General features: G+C 54.0%; 3 protein-coding genes across 11 annotated transcripts in view; 1 reads left to right on the top strand and 2 right to left on the bottom strand.

Annotated features, from left to right (window-relative positions):
* Positions 1 to 266, bottom strand: part of GBF1 (golgi brefeldin A resistant guanine nucleotide exchange factor 1) — a 110,528-nt gene extending 110,262 nt beyond the window's left edge. For all 8 annotated transcript variants that reach the window (XM_084903834.1, XM_084903827.1, XM_084903829.1 and 5 more), the window contains exon 1: positions 10 to 266. The gene's annotated coding sequence lies outside the window, so the exon portion shown is untranslated. The remainder of the gene's footprint in view (positions 1 to 9) is intronic.
* Positions 267 to 4,340: 4,074 nt separating this feature from the next.
* On the top strand, positions 4,341 to 16,171 carry PITX3 (paired like homeodomain 3). Its single transcript, XM_084903612.1, has 4 exons — positions 4,341 to 4,707; positions 13,864 to 13,993; positions 14,136 to 14,338; positions 14,792 to 16,171. The coding sequence occupies exons 1-4, from the start codon at positions 4,495 to 4,497 to the stop codon at positions 15,380 to 15,382; spliced, it is 1,137 nt and encodes a 378-aa protein (XP_084759738.1). The 5' UTR covers positions 4,341 to 4,494; the 3' UTR covers positions 15,383 to 16,171.
* Positions 16,172 to 16,310: 139 nt separating this feature from the next.
* ELOVL3 (ELOVL fatty acid elongase 3) lies at positions 16,311 to 19,842 on the bottom strand. Of its 2 annotated transcripts, XM_084904712.1 has the most exons (4): positions 19,583 to 19,842; positions 18,078 to 18,209; positions 17,331 to 17,482; positions 16,311 to 17,066 (listed from the first exon to the last, which is right to left on the bottom strand). In XM_084904712.1, exons 1-4 carry the CDS (start codon positions 19,681 to 19,683, stop codon positions 16,639 to 16,641), a joined length of 813 nt encoding a protein of 270 aa, XP_084760838.1. In that variant the 5' UTR covers positions 19,684 to 19,842; the 3' UTR covers positions 16,311 to 16,638. The 2 variants fall into 2 exon arrangements, with proteins under 2 accessions (XP_084760838.1, XP_084760839.1); XM_084904713.1 differs by lacking the exon at positions 17,331 to 17,482 and having other exon boundaries at positions 16,337 to 17,066; positions 19,583 to 19,808.
* Positions 19,843 to 20,111: the final 269 nt, after the last annotated feature.

The raw sequence follows: 20,111 nt of genomic DNA, 5'->3' as shown, positions 1-20,111 counted from the left end.
TTCGCTGACCTGTCAGCGGATCCAAAATGGCGGGGCCTAGTCCCAGGACCGGCAGCCGCTGCTCATGTCCAGCTCGGGCCTCGAAGGCGTCTCCGAGCGGCTCTCCCGACTCTGGCGGCAGGTGGGAGAAGGGACGTAGCCCTTTTCCTGGGAGCAGAGGCCGCAATCAGGGCCCGCACAGCGGCCGGGAAGAGTCGGCCGGATCGGGCGGCAGAGCCGGCTACCCTGCCTGTCAGCTCACTGACGTGGTAACTAGCCTCAGACTAGCCCGCTGCCTGGTAACTGCGCGAGCCCCGGCGCGCACAGCCAATCACGACTTTGCGCCGTGGGAAGTGGCACCCCAGCTATCCAATCGGAGAAAAGAGATTGTCTTCGAGAGGTGGGTTGTGCCTGAGGAGGCGAGATTAAAAGGGAAAGAAAAGAGTAGGTAAGGGACAACCAATGGATAAAAGGACTCCTCTGAGTGACAGTAATAAAAGCCAATAAAAAGGGAGAAACTGTGCTGGGCGGTTGGAGAGGCGGAGTTAGTAGAGTTCGGTTGCAGTGCGCTTGGAAGTGTTTGCTGGGCATTATGGGGAGGAAAGCTTACATTTGTTGGAAAGGGGGCGGAGTTCGTTCTGAGAGCTCGAGCGAACGACTCTGCTCCCTCCTCCCTGTCCCACCCCGGCCACTCCCTATCAAAATCAGCTGGACCAAAACCCTGCCCCTTAAGAGAATGCTTAGAGCCCTAGCCGGTTTGCTCAGTAGATAGAGCATTGGCCTGAGGCCTGAAAGGTCCCGGGTTCGATTCCGGTCAAGGGTTGGATCCCCAGTAAGGGGCGTGCAGGGAGCAGTGGATCAATGAGTTTCAATCTTTCTCTCCTTCCTCGCTGAAATCAGTTTTTAAAATGTATTTTTTAAAAACATGAGAAAGAAAACTTCGTCAGGAGGCAGCTTCTGGGCTCCCTCCATCCTAGGACCAGTCCCACAATTTATTCCAACCTCCCCTCCCCCACTCTCACGTCTGTCTGCCTACTGCCTAGGGCTTCTCATAGAGTTGCCTGTCCCATCTGTTTCTGTGTCTTGTATCCCGTTCCTGTCATGCAGAAATAGAAAGAGAGAGAGAGAGAGAGAGAGAGAGAGAGAGAGAGAGAGAGAGAGAGAGAGAGGTGGAAGAAACCTTGGGTATTTAATTCCGGTCTCTTCATTTTATAAAGCAGGAAACCAAGTCCCAGAGTGGAAAGACAGTACCCACGTTTGCATAACTACATATTGGCAGAGCAGAAAGACAAACCCAGGTGTCCTAGTCTGCCAGCTCAGGCTTTTTTTTTTTTTTTTTCCCACTGCCCTTCACTATCTCTTATGTCTTAGTCTATCAGGCTGTGACTCACAGCTCTGCCTCTCATACTAAGCCTTGGACACTTTTTACCCACCTGGAACAAAGCTAATCACACGGGTTAGTCACATCAGTGACAGGAAACTGAAGCCTTCCCTGTTTGCCTTAAAATACTAAAAAGCTTAACGGCTAACTGCCCACCCCGGTCTTCACTGTCCTACCTCCAGGTGCCTCTCCTCTTGCACAAGATGATAGAGGTTGCTAGGATATTTAGAATTACCTAGAAATGAAAGTGTGTAGGAAAGGGACAGTTAAATGGTTTTTTTCTTGCAGATTGACTGGTGGAATTCCTAGCCTGTCTCCTAGAATGGAGCCCAGATGTCCCTGCAGACCAGAAGAGACTTCTGGGAAGCAGTGAAAAAAGAAACCAACTCTATCCCTATTTCCTCCCAATTATAGATGACCCAAGTCCATATACCTAACCCTACAGAAATGTGGTTTCAAAATCATCCACGTGCTAGGATTCTCTAAGTTGAAGAACGCATCAGACCTGAAGAAATTCTAAACAACTTCCTGCACCTGCACATTGGGCTCCTGGTCTCTAGATCCAGCTTAAAATCACCCAGAGAGGGAAAAGATACAACCACAATAGCACCTCTTTCCACAGTACCTCTGAGCCATTTATTTTCCAACTTCATTTGAAAACTGGGATTTGGTCTCTTAGGTTTATCTCAGATGGAGAGGTTCTAGATAACCAAAATTTGGAAAATCCTCCAAGTGGGCCAAAACTACCTACTCTCCCATCTCCATTCCCACATACCTCCAAAATTTAACCAGCCTAAAAGATGGATGGGATTGTGTGTTACAGATGAGGAAGAGAACGATGACAATGCCCTAGACTCTGCTAACTTCAATCATCTCAGGCAGGACATCTCCCTCTTAGATTTCAGTATTGGGCACCTACATTATGCCTAGGAATAGAAACATGAGGGAGATATGATACTTACCCTCCTAAATCTTATCATTATAGGGGACAACATATAAGCTGATCTCTTCAATAGAGTGTGTGGGTAATAGAGTATGTGCACAGGAGGATTGTGGGGCAAGAGGCTAGACATCTGGCTAACCCAGGAGTTTAGGAACAGCTTCTCAGAGATAATGAAGCCTCTCGGTGGAGTTTAGGAGGATGAGTAGAAATTGACAAGATGAAGACTGGATAATCCTAGCCAGTTTGGCTCAGGGAATAGAGTGCCAGCCTCAACTGAAGGAGTCCCACTTTGATTCAGGTCGGCACATGCCTGGGTTGCAGACTTGATCCCCAGTAGGGGGTGTGCAGGAGGCAGCCAATCAATGATTCTCTCTTATCACTGATTCTCTCATCTCTATTTCTCTCTCTCTTCCTCTCTGAAACCAATTTTTTAAAAAAAGGTATTAAAAAAATGAAGACTGGCTAGAAATATGTTACTGTCAGAAGAAAGGCCAGAGATGTGCAGGAAACCATTAGGAGATTGGACATTAAGGCAGGGTCAGATCCTGAAAGTCCTATGTGCCAGGCAAGGGAGCTTGACCTTTATCCTGAGGGCAATCAGGATTTTAAGCAGGAGCCTTGAAGGATTTTAAGCAGAGACATGACTGGTCAGATTTATCTTAGGAGCATATTGTGTGATAGGGGTTAGGGCCCTCACAGGCACCCAAACAACCTGACCTGACTCCACACGTTCCTTGGGACATCTGTCCTATCCATTGCAACTCCCTACTTAGCAAGCCCCAAGGCCACACCTTGCCCGCAGAACTGAACCTGGCATCACCAAGGAGAAGCTAGCCCTGGCAAGGCTGGGAGAGCATAGCCTGGGCAAGCCAAAAGCGCAGACTAACAGGTAAATGGCCCAGGTCTCTGAGGAATGTCCAGTCCAAGCCCTGAGGTTCAGTGAAAGCCACCTTAAACTGTTTGGGGTGGGTGGGTAAGGGAGTGATAGTTACTTGTCCAAGGTCACTCAGGCCCTAGCTGGCTTGGCTCAGTGGATAGAGCGCCAGCCTGTGAACTGAAGGGTCCTGGGTTCAATTCTAGTCAAGGGCACATGTAGGAGGCAGCCGATCAATGATTCTCTCTCATCATTGACATTTTTTTTTCCTCTCCCTTTCCCTTCCTCTCTGAAATCAATTTTAAAAAATTAATGTCATTCAGTAATGGTGTGGTTGGTGGCAGGGTTAGAATGATGCTTTGCTTTGTCTCATTCCAAACTTTGCTTTCTCCATGAAGCCACCTTCCTTGGAGGAGAAAACCAAGTAAAGGATGAGGTATAGTCAAAAAGAGGAAGGAGAGAAAGGTATGGGCTGGGGGGAGGTAAGAGATCAACCAAAGGACTTGTATGCATGCGTATGAGCATAACCAATGGACACAGACGCGGGGGGAAGGGGTAGTTGAGGGCACATGCTAGGGTTGCAGGCAGTTGGGAAAAGGTGAATGGGGGGGGGGGGGAAGAAGACTTATGCAATACATTAAACAATAAATAACAAATTAAAAAAGAAAGATGTGAGGAAAAAGAGGAGTAGTGGGAAAGGTAACGCAGCCCTTCAAAGTGGCAGAGGAGGAAGGAGAGGAATAAACAGCAGGAGCAAAGCCGTGAAGGAGAAAAAAAGAGGAAAGAAAGGCGAGACGTGGGAGGGTTGGAGCAGACACAAAAGGGCAAAGAGACAGACAGCGACAAGTGGGGGAAATTGCGGAAACTTGAGCGGCCACAAAGTTGAGCTCTGAAAACCGGCGGCCTCTCCCGGCCCGTGCGCCCTCCCACCTGGCACCCCGGCAGCCCTATCCCCGGCACCGCTCCACTGCGCTCGGGGCGGCGGCCCGGCACTGCCTCGCCGCTGGCGGGACCGGGCTGCCCCCCGCGCAGCCCATCCTGCCGTCCCGGGTCTGATTCCGCCAAAGCGTTCTCGCCGGAGCGTGGCTTCAGCCACGTGGGGAGGGGGCGTGCCCCAGCGGCTGAGGAGCGCCTCCGATTGGTCAGGGGGCGGGGCTCTTGGCAGCACGCCGGCAGGGCCCCGCCCCCGGAGGCGGGGCCTGAAGAGTCACAGCTGGAAAGGGGCAAAGCCTGGGCAGAGCAGCTGGAAGGGGGCGGGTCCCTGCCCGCTAGGCTCGCAGCTGCGGGCTGGGGGCGCCCTGGGCTGCCATAAAGTGAATGGGCGCCGGCGGGGGGTGGCAGTTCGCGGCGAGTCTCCCTCTCTCTCTCTCCCTCAGCTCCTCGGTCCCGGAGCGCCCGAGCGGAGCGGCGGCCCGGGCGCAGGGGGGCGGCCCCCATCCAGGCCGGGTGTCCGGCCCCTGGCCCTTGCCTGCCCTCCAGACGACGGCCGCCGCCGCCGCCGCCGGGAGTCTGCCTGCTGCGGGACTCACTGTGAGTGCTTGACCACGGCGGGGACACGGGATCAAGGGGTCCAGGGGCCAAGGCTGGACTTTGGGATCCCTACAACTGGACTTGGGTCAGCTGAACTGGGGAATGATACCTGAGGGACGGGTGGAAACTGGGAGGGCGGACTGCAGTCCCAGGGCCAGGACTTAGGGAAAAGGAAATTCAGAGTCAGAACTTGGAGGTCAGAAACGGGGCGGAGGGGGTAGAGGAGGGAGAAGTCGGGGGACCCGAAGAGAAGGCGGAGACATGAAACCAGGACAGGGACCCCGCGAAGTGGAGTCTAGAGAGAGTCGGGTAACCGTTACCAGGAAGCACCCTAGAATCAGAGGGCGCAGGGCAGACAGCCAGGGAGCAAAAGGGGTTGCCGAGGCCCTGGCCAGTGGGAAGGGTTGGCAGCGGCTGCCCAGCATAGGGGCAGTTGGCGGCGTCCAGCGCCCCTTGCATGGGGCTCAGGTCGGACAGCGGGGACTGGGAGTAGGGGTGCGCCGAGTCGCTCACGCTTCTCTTTTCAGCTGCTTCGCAGTTGCGTCAGGAAGGAGCCTGTAGTGAGCGGCTGGCCGCCACCAGGTCAGATGGTCGCTGTGCGGGCGGCAGGGTAGTGGCCGGGCAGCCCGGATCGCAGGCAGCGGGGCTGGAGCGTCCGGCTTGGGGTGTCAGGGTCCGCGCGGGTCCCAGCCCGAGGCCGCCGGGAAGTCGGACAGAATGTCCGCCCGCAGCGCGCAGGGCTGGTAGCGGACAGAATGTCCGAGGCGGCGAGGTGGGTCTCCCTGGAGCAGGCGCTGTGTCAGGCAGCGGTGACAGAATGTCCCTGGCCCAGTGGCCTGTCCATTTACCCGGCAGCGCCTCCCCAGTGCTGCGTGTGCAGAGTGGGGTTCGCTGTGGTGGGTCGCCTCAAATCCCACTTTGCAAACTTGCTTCTGCTCCTAAGGGGCTGTGGGGCTTGGGAGCCGGGAGTGAGAGTAAAGCCTACAGCTGGGCCTCAGGGCGATGTGGCTGGTGGTGGGAGAGATTCCCTCTCCAATTCAGACCTGATCCAAGCATCGCCTGGACTTCCAGGATCCGAATCTGAGCAGAAAAATCCATTAGTGGGGCTGCTAGTGGGAATCAAGTCCAGAAAAAGGAATGAACCACAAAGGGCAATGGGAGGGCGAGGAGGAGCCCAGCACAAGCCCCTTCACTAACCCTGAGGAAACCCCTCATTCTGAGACAGCTGATCAGACACCCCCAAACCTCTTACCTGGGCATTAGCAGGTTAAAGGTGCCGTCTCTGCAGGGAGCAGGAACCCAGGCCTGGAGAGAAAGCTGCAGTCCTTTAGCAAAGCAAACCCTGTGGTCTTGTTTCCCTTGTTGCTCCCTCAGCCCCACCGATCTCAAAAACACCCTGATGGCTGAGCCGAGGTAGGACGGAGACATGTGGAATCAAGACTCTTAGGTCCAACATAAAACCCCAACTCTGATTGGGAAGGAGGTCTCAGCCATACCCACTGTCCTGTGTGCTTTCCCTTTAGCTGGGGGAGGGCCCTGATTCTTTGGACCCCTGCAATCACCACCCACCCTGACCCCAACTCTTTAAGTAGACAGACCCCGGTGAGGCTGAAGAGAACAGAGTAGAGAGAACTCTCCCAGTCTGTGTTAGTGAGAAAAGCAGCCGGGTTGGAGACTGGGTTTTCATGGGGCAAGTGCAAGGTGATGTGTTTAGCAATGAGTAAATAATTTAAACATGTGGATATCAAACTTTCCCATCCTCCACCCATGAGTGACATAGAATGCATATTACCCTCACCTCCACCTCCATTCTTCAGTTTTAAAGTTCACGTATTACCAGCTAGAACATTGTTTCTCAGCCTTCTTTGTTCCTTCCCCCTTTTTGATAAACATAGAGTCAAACCAGTACTCTCACCATATTCTGATCCCCTTGTCAGGGGCTTGAGCTCCCATCACCTTTGAAAAATCACGGACATTATGGCTGATGAAAGTCTCTGAGTCAGGAAAGGGATTGGGAAGGTGTTGCAGATGGTTCCCCGAAGACCTTAGCCCAAAGTTCTGATTTTGCCAAAAAGACCAAAAAGCAACAGCATTATCATGAAGATGATTGGAAACAGAAGGCAGAACCTTCTCGCATCCTTGCATAAAACCACGTAGCGGAGTGCATGCCTGCGTCATGGCTCCTAGGAAGAATACCATGGACCTAGAGAGGTGTCAGAGAACAGTTCACAAAATGGGGAGCCAGTGGCTGCTGGAGAGGGCCAACTTCAAAGTTGAGGCCTCTGGAAAGTGAGATAGGGTGAAAAATCCACAAAATCATGAAGGGCATCAATAAACTCAAATCCTAAAACCAGAGATGAGGGGCCTCTTAGAGCTGGAATGATGCGAGCACAAGATGAATAGGAAAATGTCCCTTGGCACAAGGTGGGCAGTCAACTTCCAGAGCTCATTTCCAGAGGGCTGGGAGAGCCAAGAAGGAGAAATGGAATTCTTTGGGGCTGGGGAGGATCAGCGCATGTCAGAGCCACAGAGGGCTGCTGGCAGTGGGGGGCGGGGGCGCAGCTAGGAGGGAAAAGACCTCAGTTCTTGGTCTTCAATCTGTGTAACCTTGGACAAATTCATCTTCTCAGAGGTTCCATGGGGTTGGCCATTCCTGCCACTCACAGTGGTTGTAAGCATTAAATGAAATCATATATATGAAAGCCCTTTGCCAACGGAAAAGCACCACAGAAACAAGAAATATTATTGCCGTTATTGCGCCCAAACTGTAGAATCTTCGCTTGGAAGGGTAGTGTCTCAAGTCTTAAATCAGCTGGCCAGCATCCCCGATCCAGCCACAGGGAGATTCTCAATGACAGATGAAACAGCCTATCTCAGGCTTCGGATGCCAGCAGTTACCCCTGCCCCTCTCTGAGAAGAGTTTAAAGGAGCTCCTCAAATGCTTGACTCCCCCACCAGGCCAAATATCCTGATCTACTCCCTGCCTGTCTGCTGCTTAAGGATGTGAATATGGATCTGAGACCCAGGTCCAGGAAGGGAGGGGAGGAGAGGCAGACTAACGCTGAGCTGGGATGGGGATGAGAGATGGAAGGAACCACCCAATTCTTTTCTTCTCTATTCACTCTAAATGATGCTTCCCAGAGTGTGGGGGGGAGAGAAGGCAGCCAATCTGAAGGATCCATTAGGTCCCGAGCTTTGGGATTATCTAGACTGTCTAGCCCAGGGGTCCTCAAACTTTTTAAAGTGGGGGCCAGATCACGGTCCCTCAGAGAGCTGGAGGGCCGGACTATATGAACTACTAATTCCTACTGTAACACCTCGGCTGCGCTCACTGCCCAAAAAACCTGGCGGGCCGGATCAGACTCCTCTGAGGGCCGCATGTGGCCCGCGGGCCGTAGTTTGAAGACCCCTGGGCCAGTCACCAACAGGGACCCATGATAAGAGTGGTGGAGAAAGAAAGGAAAAGAGAGGTGGTGGGATGAGAAAGAACTGCTTTCAAAGAGCCCCTTTCCCATCTCTCCCCTGCCCAATCTATTCTGCTCACCAAGGCCAAATAAAGGTCCCCAAGATGCTGCTTTTATGTCACTCTCCTGCCTTAAGCCTCCAGTGACCCCCCACTGCTTGGAGCAATGCTCTTCTGTAGGGGGCTGATGGGGAAGAGGGCGATATAGGAGAGAAAGGAATATGACGCTGCAGGCAAAACATGGCCCATCTATCCTCCTGGTGTGATGATGTCACTTGGGGATTTGGAGAGAACACTTTATTTTTATATTAAAACAAGCATAACAACGTATGGAATGGAATGCAAAAATTACTTTCAGTTTTAACGTACGGCTGGAGAGCGCAAAGAAATGTCATCCTGGTGGCAGGCATCTGTTTTAGGTTGTGCCCCTAGTTTTCCTGGGTGATATTCTCTCTTACCAGTCTTGGTGGGGTTTTTAATGGAAAATCTGGAGGTGCTCTAGCCTAGATCGTATCAAACCTGAACCACCACCCCTCATTGGAGACACCTCCCCAGCCTGACCCATTATTCTGTTATGTTCTCTCCTTGTCCCTGTTGCCCTCTGAACCTGCTACAATCTCTTAGCCCCAAAACATACACCTCCCCTGGGCTTCCATTGGTCTATCTGTAAAAATCTGAGAAACAGACTCATGCAGCCCATCATTTCATTCTGTGCTCTGTTTGCCTCCCTAGACTGCGGGCTCCTAGAAGTTAGGGTCTTTGCCTTACCAGTCTTGGGGTTCTGTCTTAGCACCAACACTTGCTGAAGGAAAGAAGGAAGGGAAGGAAGAGTGTGGAGGTTCATGTCTCTGATCCCTGCCTTACCCCTTAGTAAATTAAGTCTATCAAGTTATTGCTGCCTCCGCCTGAATCTTAGGGTTCCCTCTTGGGGCTGTGAGCTTGTCTCCAGCTGTCTTAGTTCATTCCCATTTGTCACTGCAGTTCAGCAGGCCAGACAGTTTGGGTGCTCAGCATCACCAATGAATGTGAGGCTGTGTGCACTCAGGGCCTGGCTTCAGCCTCAGGTTTACAGAATGGTTTAGGGACCTGATTTGCACCTGTTCACCAACGTGCTGCTGACTGAGCCCCAGCATCACAACTCCGTCCCCTCTTGTCTTCCTCCATTCTGTCCCTGCGGGAGGAAGTTCTCCTGTTTATGTTCCAGGGTGTTTCCTGCCTTAGGCATTTATTGTTGTCACTTCTTTGGGGCTTTCTGGCTGTGGCCCTGGTTTACCCCTTTGGCTTCAGGACAAAAGTGGGTACACATGGCAGTTGACCTCTTGCCATGAACCCCTTGGATCAACCATGGCCTCCCCATGATGGCCTCTCTGGCCCATGATATTCTCTGCTCTCCACCTTAGTATATATTGGGTGTTTTGTTCTTGCTGCAGTTTATGACATCTTCCTGTCATTCCAGCCTGTACCTCACAATCAGAGCACCCCCGTAGGCCCTCCCTTCTCCTTAGGACTAGGATTGGTCTCTGGCACCAGCGGGTATCTGAAAGACTGGTGGTGGGACAGGCAGCCCCTCCCAAAGCTGAACTCAGCACCACTCTTACCTCTTGTCTCTCTTTGGTCCTGCCTGGCACTTCCTATCAGCATCAGCCAAACCTGTGGCTACAAGACCTCCTGCTTGTCCCTGTCCACTGAGTGAGGTGACATCCTTGGCCTCAGTCTCAGTTTTGCAGTTTAGGGAGCTTAATTCTCAGCCGACCTGTCTCCAGCTCAGACAACCCCTTGGCTCCTGCAGCCCACCAGGGCACAAGTATGCTAGAGACCTATGCCCCACCCTTCGTTTTCCTATCATTTGTGAGGCTTTCGTGTTGTTTTCCGTTTCACGGTCAGGGCCCTTCTCATCCCCTCTATCTCCTACTAGGGCCCCAGTCAGTCAGGAGCCTGAGGCTTCATTCTTTCCTTTACCAGTCCCCAAAGTGACTCCCAACTTGGGTTACTCTACCCATTTTGCTGTTAACCTTATTGACTGGGCTCGTCTTTATGTTCAGGACAGCGGGCTCACAACACACATTTGCATCCTTCTCTAAAATGCGGTGTACTCACCTCTTTACTCACCAGAGAAGTTCTTCACTGGGAGATACCGGGTCTAGGGAGGCGAACCACTCAAGCAAGGGCAGAGATGAGGATGAGCTCATATTTGCCACTCTATCCTTGGTGCCTTACTCAATCCCAAGTCATAGAAAGTGCTAAATAAGCATCTCGTCTATGAATAATAAGAAAAAAAAAATACTTGGGTAGAGTTGTACCCATTTTTACATGTTATATTTCATTTTAACCTTATAACAATACTGAAGGTAGGTAGGGAAGGGGTTATGATCTCCCTTTTAGAGGTGAAAAAAATGTGCTCAGAGAGGTAGAGTACTTTGCCAAGATCATATAAGCTAGCCGAAACTGGTTTGGCTCAGTGGATAGAGCATCGGCCTGCGGACTGAAAGGTCCCGGGTTCAATTCCGGTCAGGGGCATGTACATTGGTTGTGGGCACATCCCCAGTAGGGGGTGTGCAAAAGGCAGCTGGTCAATGTTTCTCTTCGATGTTTCTAACTCTCTATCCCGCTCTCTCTTCTTCTCTGTGAAAAATCAATAAAATATATATATATATCTTTTAAAAATCACATAGCTAGTAAGTTGGAGGGCCAGGACATGGACCAAGATCTTTTGGCTCTAAACCTAATTTCTTTGGGTCATCCCAGATTACTTTCCTAAAAGAGGCCTGGGCAGTTTCTGCCGCCCACCCCCGCCTCATCCTCTTCCTCCAGCATTTTCGTGCCACCTCCCCATTCAGCCACACAGGCTTCCTCAGCAGCCACTGAGTGCAGACCACTCCCTTGGCTCCTTTGGCCTCCTCCTCCCCCACAGAATCCTTAGTTCCTGGGACTGAAAGCCGAGGTTCAGAGGGGCCAGGAAAGGGAGGGGGGAGGGTAATGGCTGGTTCCAAAACAGCCAAGGCAGCTGTCCCTGTCACAGAGAGAGGAGACTGTGTGACAGTGTGTGTCTGTCTGCCTGAATGTGGGAGCACATGTGTGGGAGAGTGTGTGTTTGTATGCCTCCCGCTCCAAGTCCAAGTGCTTATTTTGTCTGAGTGGGGGCCTCTGTGAGTCTGCATGTGTGTCTGTCTGTCTCTAGGAACACACTGCCTGAACTCTGCTTTCTCAGCTTCATCTTTTACTCTGGCCCTTCTCTCTCCTCACCCTGCCTCCCTTTGCTGAAATAAAGGGTGAAACCAAGACACAGGTATGGAATGCTGGGGGGAAGGGGAGTTTGGAAAATTAGAAGCCTGGAGCCAAAGCAGACTAGGAGGATAAATGGCAAACGGTGGGGTTTAGCTTCCCCTACAGGCAAACCCAAATGTCTCTTTTCCCAGTTCTTTGCTGCTCCTGGGACCTCTGGAGAAATCAGAGGTCTGGTTTTACATTCTGAGGGAATCTTTTAAAAAACATATTTATCTTATTTTATTTTTTATTAAATCTATTGGGTAACATTGATTAATATCATGTAAGTTTCAGTGTGCAACTTTCTAATAAGACATCTGTATACTCTATTGTGTGCTCGCCACCCACAGTCCAGTCTCCTCTGCCATCATGTATTGGACCCCCGTTACCTTCTTCGTCCTCTAGGGTGTAAAGTAAAAGGAGAGTTCAGAGCACCCTTTTGTCCAACTCTCAGCTACTAGTCAAGACTGCTACCAGTCCCTCCCAAGGGCATCTCCCTTCCACCAGAGCACTGAGCCAGCCTCAAACCTCTGACTCCTGACCTCAGGCCTGAGGGAGGTAAGCTGAGCACCTCCCCCCTGGCCTGACTTCCCTCCTTCCTTCCCAGACCCCCATAAGGCCTGCCTCTTTAGTCCTAGGAAAAGGTCCAAGGTCTAGTCTCCTGTGCCGGTGGGAAGAACAAGGGCTGTTCCTCCACTCCTGCCTTGACCTCTGTCCCACCCCAATATTACTGGAGAGGTGGGGGGCAGGGGACAGCTGTCCTCTCTGAGCCGGTTGAAGGGGGCATTACCATGTGCAAATACAGGCCACTGCCCATCTGTGCCTCCCCGAGAAAGGCTCCTAATAAATTCAGAGCAGCCGAGTGACAAACATCTCAACTTGGGCTAATCCACCACATTAATGCCACCTTGCACAGACTGTATTAAATCCCTGTTAACGGGAAGGTAGATGGACCCCTCCCACCCTGCTCTTCACCCTTGTCCCTCAGTCCCTACCCTCCCTTGGTTCTCCTCTGACGTAGAGGCATCCAGAGTTCCCGAGCCCCACCAGTGTCCCTTTCCCTTCCTCCTACCAGAGAGGGCCTGGGAGAGCCAACAGGAAACAGAAGTCTAAGGGGAGACTTGAAGAGGGACCCAGGCAGGCTCCTGGGTAATATCAGGCACGGTTTGGGATGGGAAGTGAGGGTAGCAAGGGGGTTTTCAGAAGCTCATATCTACTGCCTGCCTGGGGTGGGCCTCGTAGAGGCTGTGCATGTGAGTAGAACAATGACCAGTAGGAAGTGAAGTGTGTCTGGACAGGCACAGAGTCAGACAGAGCCGAATGCCTAGTGGTTTTCAAACTGGGTTTTTATTCTGGAACCCTTTTTTTCCCAAATGAAGTCTCTCCAGAAAGCATGAACAAAACAGTCAAAAGCAGAGCTACCCTAGGTGTAGCAGATTAAATCAAGACCAGGCTAGGGTACCATCCTTGAGACTAGCCCTGAGTTCCAGTCCCTGAGGGGGTCTCTGGGTAGGGGCCCTAAAGAACAGTTTGAAAAAAAGCAAATGAAGCCCAGCCAGTGTGGCTCAGTGGTGGAGCATCAACCTATGAACCTATGAACCTATGAACCATTCCCAGTCAGGGCACATGCCTAGGTTGCGGGCTCAATTCCCAGTATGTGACGCATAGGAAGCAACCAATAATTTTCTCTCATCATTGATGTTTTACCTTTCCCTCTCCATTTCTCTCTGAAATCAATAAAAATGTATTTTTAAATAAAGGAGAAAGAAAAAAAAAAAGGAAAAAACCAAACATTAGCTTAGGAGTCTCACAGACCAGGATCAGGTCCCAGTTCCACTGCTTACAAGCTCTGTGACCCGTAATTGTTACTTCAAGTCTCAATTTCATCACCTGAAAAAGGTGATCACACTTAACATTGATGCATTCCTGTGAGGGGGGAGATAACGAGATAAAGGCACACAGTAAGCACTCATAGTTGACAGCAGTGATTATGGGAGAAGTATCAGGCCTGGTTCAGTGAGCAACAGAGGTTCCGGCTATGTGTTAGGTGTGATGGACTGAGGGGCATATATAAGTTCATGGGAAAATTGGGCATTCGTGTGAGAGGGATGGTATGGTGTGCAATCGTTGTGGTTTTCATTAATTCAATAAATATCTATTGAACACCAATAGTGCACCGGGCACAGTTCTCCGTGCCTGGCAGTGAACAAAGTCTAGTGTGTAAACTCATAAAGTTTTTGAGTATACACCTTTTTCCCCTTAGGCTGCTGTTTCCCCATTCTACCCCAGGGCACCCCACACAGGAGTATCTTTATGTTGGTGGCTGTGCAAGAGGACAGTGAACCTGGGGCGGGGAAACATTTCTGGGAACCAGATAACACGGAGATTTTATCCCCATTGGCCTGGTCTGTGTCTTCTCTTCCCTCCAGAGTCTTCTCTCCATGGAGTTCGGCCTGCTCAGCGAGGCGGAGGCCCGGAGCCCGACCCTATCACTGTCAGACGCGGGCACTCCCCACCCCCCACTCCCAGAGCACGGCTGCAAGGGCCAAGAACACAGTGGTGAGCGCGCCCCCTTCTGGGCGTAGGGGAGATAACAGCTCAGTCCCCAATGGGGGTGGGGCCCAGGTGGGAGCGAGAAGCTGGTGGAAGAGGTAGTCCCCCAGCCCGCTAATCCCCGTGACCTGCCCCAACCCGGCCCCAGACTCGGAGAAGGCCTCGGCCTCGCTGCCCGGCGGCTCCCCCGAAGACGGCTCGCTGAAGAAGAAGCAGCGGCGGCAGCGCACGCACTTCACCAGCCAGCAGCTGCAGGAGCTGGAGGCCACGTTCCAGAGGAACCGCTACCCCGACATGAGCACGCGCGAGGAGATCGCCGTGTGGACCAACCTCACCGAGGCCCGCGTGCGGGTATGGCGCTCCCCGATCCGCAGCCCCACCCCGGTCTTCCTCTGGGGCCGCTCGGCGAGTAGCTTAGACACCTGCCACCTGTGGCTCTGCCCTGCCTGCCCCATCCTCGGATCCGACACCCGGCAAAGTCCCAAAGCCCCGGTCCTCTACCCCACACGGCCTTCTTCCCACCAGCCTTCACCCCATCACTCCAGACCGCACGCTTCCTCTCCCCCGGGACTATCGCTGCTCTTCTCGCCACCCCTCCCGGACCCAAACGAACTCCCTTTAGTTCTGCGCCCACTGCTTCTGTCCTCAGCTCCCCGACTGCCTGTGCTCCTCCACCATCCCATTCCCGTGCCCAGCCACCCCATCTAGCTAATCCTCCGAACGGGGGCCCCGGCCTGAACCCCCAGCACCCGGGCCGGGATGCTCGGCTCCCCGTCCGACAGCCCTTCGCCCTCCCGCCCGCAGGTCTGGTTCAAGAACCGGCGCGCCAAGTGGCGGAAGCGCGAGCGCAGCCAGCAGGCGGAGCTGTGCAAGGGCGGCTTCGCGGCGCCGCTCGGGGGGCTGGTGCCGCCCTACGAGGACGTGTACCCCGGCTACTCCTACGGCAACTGGCCGCCCAAGGCGCTCGGCCCGCCGCTCGCCGCCAAGACCTTCCCGTTCGCCTTCAACTCGGTTAACGTGGGGCCTCTGGCTTCGCAGCCCGTCTTCTCGCCGCCCAGCTCCATCGCCGCCTCCATGGTGCCCTCCGCGGCCGCGCCGGGCGCTGTGCCGGGGCCCGGGGCCCTGCAAGGCCTGGGCGGGGCGCCCCCGGGGCTGGCGCCAGCCTCCGTGTCCTCCGGGGCGGTGTCCTGCCCCTACGCCTCCGCCGCCGCCGCCGCCGCCGCCGCTGCAGCCTCCTCCTCCCCTTACGTCTATCGGGACCCGTGCAACTCGAGCCTGGCCAGCCTGCGGCTCAAGGCCAAACAGCACGCCTCCTTCAGCTACCCCGCCGTCCCCGGGCCGCCCCCGGCCGCCAACCTCAGCCCCTGCCAGTACGCCGTGGAGCGGCCCGTATGAGTGCCCGAGCCAGTCTGCGGTCCCCGAGGACGGGGTCCGGAACCCATAGCCTCCCGGGCTGGGGCCGCCTGGACGGGAGTCTGAGAGGGATGCTGGGGCCGCTCGGGGGCGGGAGGGAGGCGGCCAGCCCCAGAGCGAGCCTTCCCACGCCCAGCCCTGAGCGGCGGGCTGGGCCCTTACACACAGGCCATGCCCCTGGGACTAAGGCCAGGAACAGGGACCAGTTCCCCGGGGGCCAACGCACCCTGGGCCTGGGCTCACCCCGCCTTCTCCAGACTCCTCCTCTCCCGTTTATCATTTTCAAAGATCAATGAAATAAACGTGCGCGGACAGTTGAAAGGCCTGATGATTCAGAGTTGCAGCTGAGCCCTTTTCCCCTATTCCTCCCCCAGGTCTAAAACAGAGCTGGGGTGTCCAGGAACCGGAGAGGGGCCACGTGCCTAGGGCTTCAGTCCTCCTCGGCCGCTAACACCGGGATGGGGGAGCCTGGGAGCCGAGGAGGGGCGCGCGCGTGCCGGCGTGTCTGTGTGGTTGGCTTGAGGGGGGACTGGCCGCTTGGCGGGCGTTGGCTAAAGCTGGTGCTGCGGCGCCACCTTGCGGTCTTGTGGAGGATAACTGGAAGATCTGGCCTGTAACACTTGCAGGTGTGTCACTTCTGAAACTTTAGGAAGCCTGCGAACCTTAGAGAAGTTACTCCGCCCTTCTTGCACCTGTTTCTCACTGTTCCAATGAGGGGCTGGGGCCTCCAACAGCAATAAAATTCTGGTCTGTAACAGGCATTTATTAAGTGCCTACCGAAACTAGGATTCTTATTGAGTGTCTGCGTTATGTGCTTCTCATCCACACGTCCTCTTAGACGTCTCACCTACTGATCATCCCATTGCCAGCAGCCATTCCCCCAAAACCCCTCAAACCCAGAAGTCTTCTTGAAATATTTAATTTAAAAATCGAGCAAGAAGAGAAAGGTTTCTATACAGAAATATAAATAACTCGGCTGTGGGATCCTCCCCGGTCCCCTGCCCCATCTCAGGGTCTGCTTGGCCTTCACATTAAAAATAGAAACATCCAAGTACTGGATCACATCCCCTTCCCACGGTGGATGTTTCCTGTCTGTCATGACTTCCTGCCACCTTGGGACACACATCCTGTGGCAAAACATGCAGGGAAAACCTCCTAATCATTCTTCCCAAACCTAAGCCTAAACCCCTGCGTGCCCTGGGGAGGAGAGAGCCTGGATGCCCGTCTTCTCCAACCCTTCACTCGCTCTTGGTCTTGGCTTTGACGCTGGGCATCAGGTAGGTTTTGTAGAAGAAGTTGGCGAAGAGGACGAAGTAGCTCATGTACACCATGAGGGACCAGAAGAACTGCTCCGTGGTGGTGTGGCAGCCCGGCTCCTGTCTCCAGAGGTAAGCCAGGATGACGACGGCGGCTCCCATAAACATCTGCAGGATCTGCAGGCTGGTGATGAGCCTGGGCAGCCACCGGGGGGGCTTCACGTTGGCAGCCCGCAGCGTGTAGTAGGTGTACATGATGGCATGCACACCGAAGTTCATGGTCATGAACCAGCCGCCGGCAGCCAACCTGTGCTTGAATCCAAAGCTCGTGAACACCAGCACGGTGCTGTGGTGGTACCAGTGCACAAAGATGAGGGGCCGCTTGCGCAGGACGATGAAGGCTGTGTCTCCTGGGAGATGGGGAGTCGAAGCTGACATACCACCCCATGTTGGGACCACCCCTCTGCACTGAATGTGGTGGGGGGCGGGGGCAGAGGGGGAATTCTCAGGGCGGGGAGAGGGGGTTTTGTGGCAGAGAATCTGGAGGGGGGCTTGGGTGAGAGGCGTTGTTAGGACCAGGGGTAGGGAAGGGACTCTCCATGGGATGGGGGAGGGGGACACTGAGGAAGGATGCAGTTGACTGGGTGCCAGAGAGACAAAACCTTGCCACTCACCAAGTTCAATGATCTTGCTGAAAAGAAAGCTGGTGGACCAGAAGATGATTACAGAGTTGCTGGTGTAGGTGGTGAAGCACACAGTTTGCTTTAGGTTTTGCCTAAGTATCAAAGTTCCCATAAAGCCCCACGTCCTCACTGCCCCCAGGATACTGAAACGGGACAGAGGAAAAGGGTGTAAGGTCATTCCCAGACACAAATCCACCCTTCCCCCTCAGCCCCTTCAGGACCCAAGCTCCGCCTCCTTCCCATCCTCCCAGGAGTCATGGCTTCTGAGATCCTGGAGCCAATCTGGTAAATCCAACCAGCAATCTAGAGGAGATGAAGGCTGGGAAAGGACCAGGGGATGCTGGAGAATGGGACTGCAAGTTGAGTTAAGGAACAGAATTCTTGGGGTGGGTAGAATCCTGTGAGGAGATGGGTGGCAGGATGGGGGATATCAATGGGGCAGGAAATATGGGAAGGGTGGGGCTAGAGAAGTTACTAGAGGACCTTAAAGTCTGGAGAAAATTGATGGAAGTATACAGACTCCATGAGCACAAGAGGACTCATGAGAGAACAGAAACTGCCAGTCGGGTACCTGGGGAAGAAGGAGAGGGGCAGCTGGGGAGGGGCGCTAGAGCTGAGAGAATGGGAGAGGGAGAGCTGGGGGCAACTTGGGGAGTTGATGCCATTGAGGTTTCTAGAAAGCTTGTGGGGTTGGAGTGGGAGGTCTAGGGTGTACAGGATAGGTGAGGAGTGTCTTACCTGAAGATGGCAAGGCAGAAGGACCAAAGGGTGAGAGGCCCCTGCAGGTTGAAGCCCTTCCGCGCCTTCATGTAGTTGATCCCCACAAAGATGGACAGCAGGTAGATCAGAGCTATGGGAAAGGAGATTGTCCTGGCGGGCAGAAGGCACAGGGGATGGGCTCGTGGGTGGGTGCTGGTTAGAGAAATACCCACTCATCTCTCCGAGTGCTCTGGATTGCAGATCCACCTCTGCCACCCACTAACTTTGTGACCCTGGAAAAACTACTTTGTCCTCAGAGCCGCAGTTTCCTTATTTGTAAAAGGGGATAAGACTCCTCTCCTGAGAGCGATACTATTTAAGTACTTAGGATGTACTCGGTGGAGCATCGACCCGTACACCAGAGGGTGGCGGGTTCAAACCTGGTCAAGGCACATACATACCCAGATTGTGGTTTTGATCCCCCATCAGGGAATGTAACAGGAGGCAACTAATCAATGTTTCTCACACTGATATTTCTCTCTCTCTCTCAAATCAATAATAACATACCTGCGGGTGAGGAGTAAAAATATGCAAAGTACATAGCACATTGCAGGGGCTGTGTCCAGGGGTTTTGTGACGATTGCCCTCTCAATGGACGTGGGTGACAAGTGCTGGCCCATGCCTAGAATCAGCACAGCGCTATGGTGCAAGAAGAATGTGGCAAATAGCTTTTACCAAGTTGGCTGGAGCACAAGAGCAGCCCACGGACACCTTGCAGGAGGCTCGGGGCGAGGCCAGAGAGCCCGAGGGGGAGCCTGAGGAGCTCCGGGACTTTGCCCCCTTCTCCGCAGCTGGGACGATGAAACGCTCGGAGAACAACGTGATGATTGTGAAGGGCTGGCTGTCCCTCGGCACCAGCACTGTGTACGCGGCCACCCCGGCCACCCGAGGCCACAAAGGACAAAGAAGAACCGTCTGTAGGCTGGTGGGGCTAGGAGTTCAAATCACCCCCGTTCCTCAGAGACCAGTTCTCACTACACTCTTTCCCTTTGGTTTCTGTCTCCTCGCACATTCCCCAGCCCATCCATCCTCTTATTTCTGCCTCTCTCTCTCTTTCTCTCCCAACCCCCTTCTCTCTTCCAGATCTAACCTCTTTGCAGCCTCACACTGACTGCCTGCACCTTGGACAGTGGGAATGTGCAGCCGGTACGGGAGAGCCCGGTACCTTTTGTTTTTTAAGAAAACCATTGCAGCCGAAGCCGGTTTGGCTCAATGGATAGAGCCTTGGCCTGCGGACTTAAAGGTCCCGGGTTCGATTCCGGTCAAGGGCATGTACCTTGGTTGCAGGCACATCCCCAGTAGGGGGTGTGCAAGAGGCAGCTGATAGATGATTCTCTCTCATCGATGTTTCTAGCTCTCTATTCCTTTCAATGAAAAATCAATAAAATGTATTTTTAAAAGAAAAAGAAAGAAAACCATTGCGGGCAGTGGCCCCCCGACCCCCGCTCACTGTCAGTCATCCTTCCTCCTTCCCCGCGTCTCACCAGTACTCTTCCAAAAAGGGCCTTATGTCCGCCAGCTGCTCGAACTTGTAGGGCTGGAGCAGCGGCTCTTTCCCGTCGGAGGCATTCAGGGCTGTCCCCATTTCCTTCTGCAGATGTCAAGGCCGGGAGCTTGGGCAGCTGAACGACAGGTTGGAAGAGGCGGGGAGGGGGCCGAGGAGCGAACGTGGGGGCGGGACAGAACGGACGGGACCAGGGAACTCCGCGGGCAGCGCCCGACTCAGACGGCGGCAGTGGGACCCCATCCCGCCGGGCCGCCTGGGCGTATATAACGCCGTTATCCAATCGCCGCCGAGCCCGGCCTCGGCCCCGCCCCCTGACGGAAGCCCGCTCTCTGATTGGTCACTCTCCCGCACACACGCCCGTCCCAAATGCCAGTCCTAGACACACACACACACACACACACACACACACACACACTCACACTCACACCGGCCACGCCTTCCCCAGCCTTTCCCTCCCCAACATCACACACACACACACACACACACACACACACACACACCGGCCA

The sequence above is a fragment of the Pipistrellus hanaki genome (genome assembly GCF_964339955.1).
Source record: "Pipistrellus hanaki genome assembly, chromosome: 14".
Taxonomy (NCBI): domain Eukaryota; kingdom Metazoa; phylum Chordata; class Mammalia; order Chiroptera; family Vespertilionidae; genus Pipistrellus; species Pipistrellus hanaki.
The sequence above is the reverse complement of the archived record's forward strand: the minus strand, read 5'-3'. Positions and strand labels throughout refer to the sequence as shown.

What these genes read in the sequence shown, in the direction of transcription:
- PITX3 (XM_084903612.1), top strand. Translation starts at nt 4,495, where the DNA reads ATGGGCGCCGGCGGGGGGTGGCAGTTCGCGGCGAGTCTCCCTCTCTCT. An exon ending in TGCCTGCTGCGGGACTCACT is followed by an intron (nt 4,708 to 13,863) that starts GTGAGTGCTTGA and finishes TCTTCCCTCCAG; the next exon opens with AGTCTTCTCTCCATGGAGTT. An exon ending in CAAGGGCCAAGAACACAGTG is followed by an intron (nt 13,994 to 14,135) that starts GTGAGCGCGCCC and finishes ACCCGGCCCCAG; the next exon opens with ACTCGGAGAAGGCCTCGGCC.
- ELOVL3 (XM_084904712.1), bottom strand. Translation starts at nt 19,683, where the DNA reads ATGGGGACAGCCCTGAATGCCTCCGACGGGAAAGAGCCGCTGCTCCAG. An exon ending in CCCTTTTTGGAAGAGTACTG is followed by an intron (nt 18,210 to 19,582) that starts GTGAGACGCGGG and finishes TCTGCCCGCCAG; the next exon opens with GACAATCTCCTTTCCCATAG. An exon ending in TTCTGCCTTGCCATCTTCAG is followed by an intron (nt 17,483 to 18,077) that starts GTAAGACACTCC and finishes GTCCCGTTTCAG; the next exon opens with TATCCTGGGGGCAGTGAGGA.